The sequence below is a fragment of the Hordeum vulgare genome, chromosome 6H (genome assembly GCF_904849725.1).
Source record: "Hordeum vulgare subsp. vulgare chromosome 6H, MorexV3_pseudomolecules_assembly, whole genome shotgun sequence".
NCBI classification, from domain to species: Eukaryota; Viridiplantae; Streptophyta; class Magnoliopsida; order Poales; family Poaceae; genus Hordeum; species Hordeum vulgare.
Window position 1 is genome coordinate 554618481 of NC_058523.1, and position 9824 is coordinate 554628304.

The 9824-nt window shown below is 49.8% G+C and overlaps 2 protein-coding genes across 2 annotated transcripts; one reads left to right on the forward strand and one right to left on the reverse strand.

Annotated features, from left to right (window-relative positions):
- The first annotated feature begins 435 nt into the window (after window positions 1-435).
- LOC123405879 (ABC transporter G family member 28-like) lies at window positions 436-5966 on the forward strand. Its single transcript, XM_045099403.1, has 13 exons — window positions 436-1048; window positions 1236-1517; window positions 1721-1784; window positions 1870-2016; window positions 2183-2217; window positions 2320-2393; window positions 2504-3369; window positions 3449-3745; window positions 3838-4317; window positions 4401-4549; window positions 4655-4944; window positions 5054-5175; window positions 5273-5966. Exons 1-13 carry the CDS (start codon window positions 436-438, stop codon window positions 5427-5429), a joined length of 3576 nt encoding a protein of 1191 aa, XP_044955338.1. The 3' UTR covers window positions 5430-5966.
- On the reverse strand, window positions 5832-7471 carry LOC123403400 (DNL-type zinc finger protein). The gene is made up of 2 exons (XM_045097335.1): window positions 7301-7471; window positions 5832-6619 (listed from the first exon to the last, which is right to left on the reverse strand). Exons 1-2 carry the CDS (start codon window positions 7380-7382, stop codon window positions 6126-6128), a joined length of 576 nt encoding a protein of 191 aa, XP_044953270.1. The 5' UTR covers window positions 7383-7471; the 3' UTR covers window positions 5832-6125.
- Window positions 7472-9824: the final 2353 nt, after the last annotated feature.

A 9824-nucleotide genomic window follows, 5' to 3' on the forward strand; every position in this document is an offset into this window, starting at 1 on the left:
AATAAAATGTGCACACAATTTCCTTGAATGTTTATTATTACATGAAACAATGTTCGTACCATTTATAAAAATCTTCATAAAACTTAATTTTTTTCTCCAGACATATAGGAAAATGTTTATAAAAACATCAAATTTGCGAGACCATGTGTGATGCCTTTGCACCCTCGGATACAATATCAGTCATGAGTAGAAGAAGAAGGCAAAGGTCCAGTTCAGATTAACGAGGCGCGAGGCCCAACAACGCACTGCCGAATGGGCTTATCATAACTTGGCGGGCCGTAGTCCCGACCAGCCTCCCGCTTCCCCGCGCGCGCGGGCGCGGCCAGCGCTAGCTAGCTCCTATTTCTGCTCTCGGCCACCACCACCCCCGCGAGCTCCCCTCTCCTCCTCCCATCCCACCCACCCGGCCAGCCGAGAGCCCTCCTCCCCCTCCCAATGCCAGCCACCACCAATGCCTACCACCTAGGCCCAGAGGCGCCCACCCTGCAGCTCCACCGAGCGTCCTCCCTCCGCCCGTCCGTCGCCCAGCCCATGGCCCGTGTGGCGGCGCCGCAGCTCGCCGCCGCGCTGCTCCTCCTCACCTCCGCCGCCGCCGCGCGCGCCATCGCCATCGGCAGCCCCGCCTACACCGTCGCCCCGCGCCTCTCCTTCCAGGACCACGCCCTCGTCGTCCCGCGCCTCTCCTTCGAGGAGCACGCCATCGACCAGGACGACTACGGCGGCGACGGGGTCGGCGGCGGCGCCGCCGCGGGCGCCGGCGGCAAGGGCCTCGTCGGCAACCCCGTCGTCGCCGAGATCGTCAACAAGCGCCTCAAGGGCCTCACCGCCACCTTCGCCCGCTCCATCCGCGGCCAGCTCGGCTACTGCATCAAGGACACGTACGCACATATATATATATATCCCTTCTTCTTCTTCGTTTTTCCTGCGCGGTCGGTCTCGTGTCGTGATCTCGGATTCGGACTCCGGTGCAGGGATTCGGAGTGGGACGCGGCCTTCAACTTCACCAAGGACACGTCCTTCCTCAACAACTGCATGAAGCAGACCAATGGTACCAATCCACGATGACGATCAGCTCTGCTGTCGATCATTTCCCAAAATTCTGAACTGTTGTCACATTTCACTGAAAATCAACGGAATGCCATTTCAAACCTGCGTGCCTCCAACTCTGCTCGATCGACGCCGACACCACCTTTCGTGTGTGTGATGACTGATGGCCGATTGTTCGCCGTCGGCAGGTGACCTGCACCAGCGCGTGTGCACGGCGGCGGAGATGAAGTTCTACTTCAACAGCCTGATAGAGAGCGGGGAGGAGACCAGGTGGGAGAAGAGCTACGTCAGGCCCAACAAGAACTGCAATCTTTCCTCCTGGATCGACGGCTGCGAGCCCGGCTGGGCCTGCAGCGCCGGCGATCAGAAGGTCGACCTCCAGGACGCCAAGGACATACCCTACCGCGCCGACGACTGCCAGGCCTGCTGCCCCGGCTTCTTCTGCCCCCATGCCCTCACCTGCATGATACGTAAGTTAGCTCTCATCAACCCATGCCAAAATCACTTTCAAAAAGAACAGCACTGTTTTCCAGCAAATATTTTCCATTTCTGAGTTGATCAGAAAGAAGCAAATTGAATGTTTCAAGATATATGCACTTATGCTAACTAAATTTTTAAAAGAAAGGAAATTGTTATACTGATTTCTCTCTGTGTTTAATTCTGTCATGCCCAGCTTGCCCTCTTGGAGCATACTGCCCACAGTCCACCCTGAACAAGACTACGGGCATCTGCGACCCGTAAGTCGGCTGCCCTCGCAACTTCTGAAATTCGACACCGAGTATAATAGCTTCATCATTCCTTGATACTGGAGATGCATTCCAGATACAATTACCAACCGCCTGCTGGGAACCCAAACCACACATGTGGCAGTGCTGACAACTGGGCAGATGTGATGAGCACCGACGACGTTTTCTGCCCGGCCGGATTCTACTGCCCGAGCACGACCCAGAAGATCCCTTGTAGTAGTGGGTAATCCTATCTATCTGATGTTTCAACGTTGTAGTTCCTTCACAACCGTTGATCGTAACCATATACCCCGCGCCGGTGGTATATTTAGCGCGCGTGCTCTTCCCGCAGTCGATTGCTCGGGTGTTTATCTGTTCAGATGCTCAGAGTATCAGGTGTGCTTTTGCAGGTTTTACTGCAGGAAGGGATCGACTACACAAACCAGTAAGCTCAACTGCTTCTCATTGTAGAGGAGTTGGAATCCATACCCTGCACGGTCTTCTTGATCTGTGCGCGTCCTAAATGTGGCCTTCTTCTTCCCTGCAGGATGCTACAAGAAGAGCGCATGTCCGCCCAACTCTGTCAATCAGGACATTACGATCTTCGGCATGTTGCTAGTGGTAATGCCACTAAGCGAATCGATATCATGGTTAATTATTATCCTTTTGGAAGCCGTAGCTGCTTTGGTTGAACTAACACTTGTCTTCTGTTCTTTTCTGCGGCTCCGCAGATTGCCTCTTGTTTAGTCCTTCTGATCATCTACAATTTCTCTGGCCAACTTCTAACCAACCGTGAGAAAAAGCAAGCGAAATCTCGAGAGGCTGCTGCGAGGTATGCGAAAGAGACAGCGCAGGCTCGTGAGAGGTGGAAAACAGCTAGAGATGTCGCCAAGAAGGCTAGCACCGGCCTTCAGTCACAACTGTCCCGCACCTTCTCGCGCAAGCAGAAGCCGGGACAGGCAGCGGGGATGTCATCGAAAGGCATGCCTTCAGCTGGAATGGATGGGGCTGGAAAAAATAACAACCTCACCGACATGATGAGCTCCATTGAAGACAACCCGGATGGCCCTGAAGGATTCCATGTGGAAATTGGAGACAAGACTGGCAAGAAGATGCCAAAAGGGAAGCAGATGCACAGCCGGAGCCAGATTTTCAAGTACGCATACGGTCAAATCGAGAAGGAAAAGGCAATTCAACAGGAGATGGAGGAGAATGATAACAACTTGACCTTGTCTGGTGTGGTAAACATGGCCAAAGAGCACGAACAAGGTTCGAGAATGCCCATTGAGGTCGCGTTCAAGGACCTAACTCTGACGCTGAAGGGGAGCAAGAAGAAGATCTTGAGGTCCGTGACAGGAAAGCTCATGCCTGGCCGCGTAGCTGCCGTCATGGGCCCATCTGGTGCTGGTAAGACCACATTTCTGAGTGCTGTCGCCGGCAAGGCAACTGGTTGTGACACATCAGGCTTGGTGCTCATCAATGGTAAAGTCGAGCCGCTTCGTGCGTACAAGAGGATCATCGGCTTTGTTCCCCAGGATGACATTGTCCATGGCAACCTAACAGTTGAAGAAAATCTATGGTTCAATGCAAGATGCAGGTATTTGCCCAAGTAGAGTGGGCCATCTACCTTTTCAGCTATAACAAAAGTGAACTTACTGTATGTTATTGAATCCCAGGCTTGCAGCAGACATGTCGAAAGCCGAAAAGGTCCTCGTCGTGGAGAGGGTCATTGAGTCTTTGGGGCTGCAGGCAGTCCGAGATTCTCTGGTCGGGACGGTGGAGCAGCGTGGCATCTCCGGTGGCCAGCGCAAGAGAGTCAACGTCGGTGTAGAAATGGTCATGGAACCTTCGGTGTTGATCTTAGATGAGCCAACTTCAGGTTTGGATAGTGCATCCTCCCTGCTTCTTCTCCGTGCCCTTCGCCGGGAAGCTCTTGAAGGCGTCAACATCTCCATGGTTGTTCATCAGCCCAGGTTTGCTTTCAACCTCAAATGCAGAAGGGTATATGTTTGCCTCACCGCCTGCGCTTCTCCCTGACTGAAACAAAGCCCTTTTGCCGTCTCAGCTACACGCTGTACAGAATGTTTGATGACTTGATACTTCTCGCGAAAGGGGGGATGACCGTCTACCACGGCCCAGTAAAGAAGGTGGAAGAATACTTCTCAGGGCTGGGCATTGTCGTGCCGGATCGCGTGAACCCACCCGACTACTACATCGACATCTTGGAGGGCATCGTGAAGCCAAACATGAGCGCGGGCGTAACCGTGAAGGACCTGCCGCTCAGATGGATGCTGCACAACAGCTATGATGTTCCACGGGACATGCTGCAGAGCTCCTCCGGATCCGAATCTTCGTCGAGAGGAGGCGCGGACCCTTCTTCTCCTGGTGCGGACGCAGGCCCATCTTTTGCATCAGAAATGTGGGCAAATATCAAAGACACCATCATGCAGAAGAAGGATGAGTTTGACTATAACAAGTCAACCTTAGATCTGTCAAACCGCTGCACTCCCGGCATCCTTAGGCAGTACAGGTACTTCCTGGGAAGGTAAGGTATCTCTCATCTGTGTATTGAAGATCTCATTTCCTGGGGAATTCTTCTCCAGTTCATCTCGGGGTTTATGTCTTCAGGGTTGGCAAGCAGAGGCTCCGGGAAGCAAGGATACTGGCTGTCGACTACCTGATACTCTGCCTCGCCGGGATATGCCTGGGGACGCTGGCCAAAGTGAGCGACGAAACGTTTGGAGCGCTTGGGTACACTTACACTGTCATCGCTGTCTGTAAGTCTGGCCTGCCTTCTCTTTCTCTCGAGCAAGCCCCGAATCTGCATATCTAGCTGACCAGCTCTCGAGGTCCACTCATGGAAATCTGAATGCATGACGCAGCCCTGCTTTGCAAAATCGGAGCCCTAAGATCCTTCGCCCTCGACAAGATATACTACTGGAGAGAAAGGGCCTCGGGGATGAGCTCGCTGGCCTACTTCCTGGCCAAGGACACCATCGACCACTTCAACACCATCGTCAAGCCCATCGTCTACCTCTCCATGTTCTACTTCTTCAACAACCCCAGGTCGTCCATATGGGAGAACTATGTCGTCCTCGTTGCGCTTGTGTACTGCGTCACGGGCATCGGCTACACCTTCGCCATCTTCTTCCAGCCAGGCTCCGCACAACTGGTATTCAAACATGCTTCAATTCCTCAATTGCATTTTGATGACCATGAAATCAAAAAAAGCTCTTGACACTCCCTTGTAGATTGCTCATGATACATGCTTTTGTTCGCAGTGGTCAGCACTGCTCCCAGTCGTTCTCACCTTGGTAGCAACTCAGCAGAAGGACAGTATCATAGCTGATCTTTGCTACACAAAGTGGGCTCTGGAGGCGTTCGTGATCGCCAACGCTCACAAGTATGTATGCCTCCCATCAAATTCCTCCCTGACATAAATGAGCTCGCAAGTAAAATTGTCTCTGACCAAACACCCCATTGCTCGTTCGTGGTTGCAGCTACTCTGGGGTGTGGTTGATAACACGGTGCGGCTCTCTGCAAAGTAACGGCTACGACATCAGCAACAGGAGTCTCTGTTTATGGGTCCTCATGGCCAACGGGGTGATCTTCCGCTGCGTAGCCTTCTTCTGCATGGTAGTCTTCCAGAAGCACTGAGGCGCCCCCTCCCCCCCTCTGTCGATAGATACAGCCGATCCGTTCATCAATTCTTTCTTTCTCTGCGTAACAGAAAATGTACAATTATTAGAGCTTTCTGTTATTCACAGCATGCATGAGGTGTAGATAACAACAGATTTACCTTTTTTGTTGTTGTTGTGGAGATGTAAAGAGCAGGATGTTGAGTAGCAGGCAGCTGATCAGGAATGCCCTAATTTTTATGTAGAGGCGTTATCCGTTTCAGGTTAGCTGATGATAGCACATGTCAGAGGAACACTTCACTTGTTGCCTTCAGTCAGTGTAAAAAAAAATTGAAGTGCAGATGGCAACGTGTTTCTGGCTGTACTACATGGTCAGGATTTGTAGCTCTATTCAGATTCATCATACTTCCACACACAAAAATGACACAATATTCCAGTAAAACTAGATAGAGGTTCAGAAGGTCACATCTCAATATCTTTGTTCTCTCGGAAACATGCTTGGACAAGAACTGATAAAGCACAAAATACTAGAGTGTGGGTAGTCCACTACAGAAAATTCACTTCACTATTGCAGCTTTAATCTAAGTTGAACTTAACAGCTTGTACTCCACTTGAGAAGCCATGAAACTGAGTGAATAACTCGCAAAGTTTCGGTAAGGAGGTGACAGTTTTATAGCTGCTGCTGGACCAGAAGGCCAAGGTATCACAGCAAGGCCTAATTTTCACCAGAAGGTTCCTTCGATTTGACCTGAGACCCGGCCAAGTCCTCCAGGGTGAAGCTGAAAGTATCTGTGTCGCCTTTCTTCACGTCCTGCCCCTGCGCCGCCAGGAAGTCCTCGATGCTCCCCGGCTGGCCAAACCAGCCGAGCCTGTCTGCCATCAGGTGCAGGTTGTTGCAGCCCCCGCAGCGTGCGACCACCACCCCGTTGTCGTACGAGTCACGGCTCGCCATCTTCACGGACCTCGTCTCGCAGACCTTGCAAGTGAAGATCATCGCCATGTCATGCCTCGGCGAGATCTTCAGGCTCGATGCGTCTCTGACCATGAAGCTCGACTCCGCTGCTGCCGGGACCGAAGCTGGCTGCGGCAGGGTGTCGGTCTTGTGATCCTCCGGGTCATGGTGACGCTCGTCCGATGCGTTGCTGCTTGCTTCGATGATCGTCTGGAGGGACCTCAAGCCTGCGGTCGCAGGCGAAGGGAAGAAAATTCCTGCAATGACGAGAGTATCCGGTTGGCCGTTAGCTCATCCGCGCCGCAGAAGTAAAAAGGATCTGACACACACACATGATGAAATGAAGTGAAAATAAAATAAAATGCTTCAGCTTATTTGCCAATCTTGCAGGAACTATGAATTTCCCCATGGAGAAAACATGCTTCAGCTTCAGCTGGCTGTTGGCTCACTCGTGTTGCAGAAGTGCAAACAGCTGACATGCATTGCATACATACTACATATGATGAAATGATAAACGCTAAATCTATTTGCCAGTCTTGCAGCAACTAAGAATTCCCCACGGAGTAACATGAACTGACTGAGACTATGATTGTTGGCGGCCTGCAATTTACAGCATCATTTTAACACAGCGTAAAGAAAAGAAAACATTGGCCTGTCCTAATTCGATTAAATTAAATGAATTTCTACTACGCAGTGGTAATTCAACTCCCAACCACCGGCGCCCACAATCCGCACGACCTAGATAAAATCCCAATCGAATCGGAGTGCGCGATAGAACCACTCACTGCGGCCGCTCACAGAATCAAAACGGAAAACGCATAGAATCCCAGCCGCCGGGGCGCCGGGAGCTGCGGTGCCCTGATCCGAGGACAAGCGCTCGGATTTGAGCAGCGGGGATCAAGAAGGGGGAGGGGGGAGGGGATGAGGCCGGGGCTCACCGCGGGAAGAGGGGGCGGACGGCTGGGATAGGGCCGCGATGATGCGGCGGCACGCCAGCGGAAGAAACCGGCCGGCGGCCATGGCGTGTCGGCCGGCGACGGAGGGGAGGGGAGCGCGTCTTCTTCTTGCCGGCGAAGAAAGAAGGAGGCGAGCGGAGCAGAGAGACAGAGTAGCCAGCCTCTCTGCTCGGCTCTTCTTTACCGTGGCCCGGGATGCACATGGGCCTCACGAGGCTTAGCCCCGGCTGGATATAGTATATTACGGGCCTCTCGACAGGCCGGCCTGTGCTCGCTCCGTGAGAAAACACCGTCCAGCCGCCGATCTCTTTCCGAAACAACTGGTTGGTTAGAGAGCACTCCTTCGGACCCTCTTAATGATGTCATTTGAAGCGTTCTGAGCTGTCGTCGTGTGTCGCATTTGGAGTGTTTTCTTTCAATTTTTTTTTATTTTTTCATACGCGTTTTCAGCTTTTTAAAATGTTTTTTTTTATGTTTCAGTTTTTCACCGGCCTTTCTTAGCATCTATATGATTTTTTTTCAAAAATAAATTGAGCGAAAAAATATGTTTTTTCTACGAGAGGCAAGATTTTGCTTTCACGAGAGCCAAACCGTGCCTCTTGAAAACGAAAAATGCGTTTTTGTTGTTTTTTCGCGAGAAGCACGGTTTTGCTTCTACGAAAGACATGGTTTCTCTCATAAACGAAAAACACGTGTTTTTTGTGTTTTTTTCTATTGCGAGAGGCACGTTTTTCCGTTCGGTTTACTTCGTATGGGTTTTTTCGTGAAAAAAAGTTCATCAAAACCTATCATCATGGGATCTAGTTTTGAAGATCTCGACGCAAAGAACCCAACGGTGAAAACAGATCGAGATTTGGGCACTCGGTTTAAGAGATAAAACATTTAAAAAATAAGGATCTATGAAAAAAAAAGGAAAACTCCTTGGTTGTGACAAGTGGCACACATGCAGTACGCCACTTGTCGCAACTTGGGGAGGAGGGAATGATCTTTGAAAGGAGTACTCCTCAATTAGTGATTTCGATCTCTTTCTCTAGACGACGTCCAACCCGCCCACGGTCGCACCATCGTGATCTCGAGCCAGAGCTCGCGGTTTGCTCCAAGATGGAGATGTTTGAGATCTTGACGAGGAAGAAGGTGATCATGAAGGCCTTGGCGGGCGCTCCTCGACCAATACGAAGCCAAGAGCTATGTCGAGGACGATACGACGGCCACCAATGACGACGAAAAGGAAGAGACGTCAGAGAACCAGGGCATCGATTAAAGGGGGTCAAAAATCTGCAATCATCATCCTGGTGAGTGCTCAGAGTTGATGTTTTGTTTCCTCGTACTCAAAGCCCATTTGGACTCCCTCCGCTCTGCAACTCCGCTCCGGAGCGGAGTGGCATACAGTTGTAATTTGGGGAGCAGCTAATACGGTGCTCCGCTCGATCCGCGTCCAAATGGAGGCGTCGAGGGTTGACCAGCATAACCTAAATTCGTATAGTAGAAACATTGTTCCTTACGAATTTTATAAGAACTTTTGAGGATTTTGCCCTTTCAGATTTTGTTTCTGAAGAGTTTGTTTGGTTTTATTTACGGGACTACTTCGTATGCGTTATTTTTAAAGAAATGTTTCCATTGATTCCAACCCCATAGAAAAGGTTCTTTGTTTTTGTGCTAATCTTTTGTGAGAGTTCGCCATGTATTTTCCTTGTGTTATAAATAGCTTCTGTTACTCATTTTCATGTTTCCCGTTTCCCTGTAGTCACCGTGCCACAGACATCCATTTGTTTCTTGTATTTTGTTCATGCGTTTGCAAGATCCTGCGTTTATTTTGCCCCCTATATTAAATGAACTCGATCATCATCTTCAAATCACACCGCAATACATACATAATTAAATTCAATACTAAATTCAAATGACACCTTTAATACTCGTATATCTTTTCTTTGATCGATTTGCCTCAGTAGCTAATCATGCTTGCAGGCGCATGCTTCTATAAATGCTTTTGACTGACTCATACACTCGGGTCTTTTGCTTTATATTATAGGACTATGAACCATATAATGTTTTTCTGTGAGGTCTACTGTGTATGCATATCCAAATAAATGTTTTCATTCTTTCCAATCTCACAGAAAATATCTTTATTTTCGTGTTAATCTTTCAATAGAGTTCTTGTAGTTTTCTTGTGATGGAACTGAGTAACTTCAACTACACATTCTTATGTTTTCCATTCTCTAGTTCAATGGCATAAACGTCCAATTTATTAAATCATTCCCCCCTGCGTTTGTGAGATCTAAATTACAACTCCATGGTGTCAAAATAGGAGCATGTGCAGCAAAACCAGGGCATGGATTTAGAGATACAAGTCGGGGTCTGGTTGCAATTTTTTTTCTTACATATAGCTCACTCATAGCAGCAAACCGATGGTTGCGGGGATCGATCTTTCACTTTATGTAGCACGGCGTTGCATCTAAAGAATGGAATTGAGAACCCAATGCATGGACATGCAACAAATGATGACCAC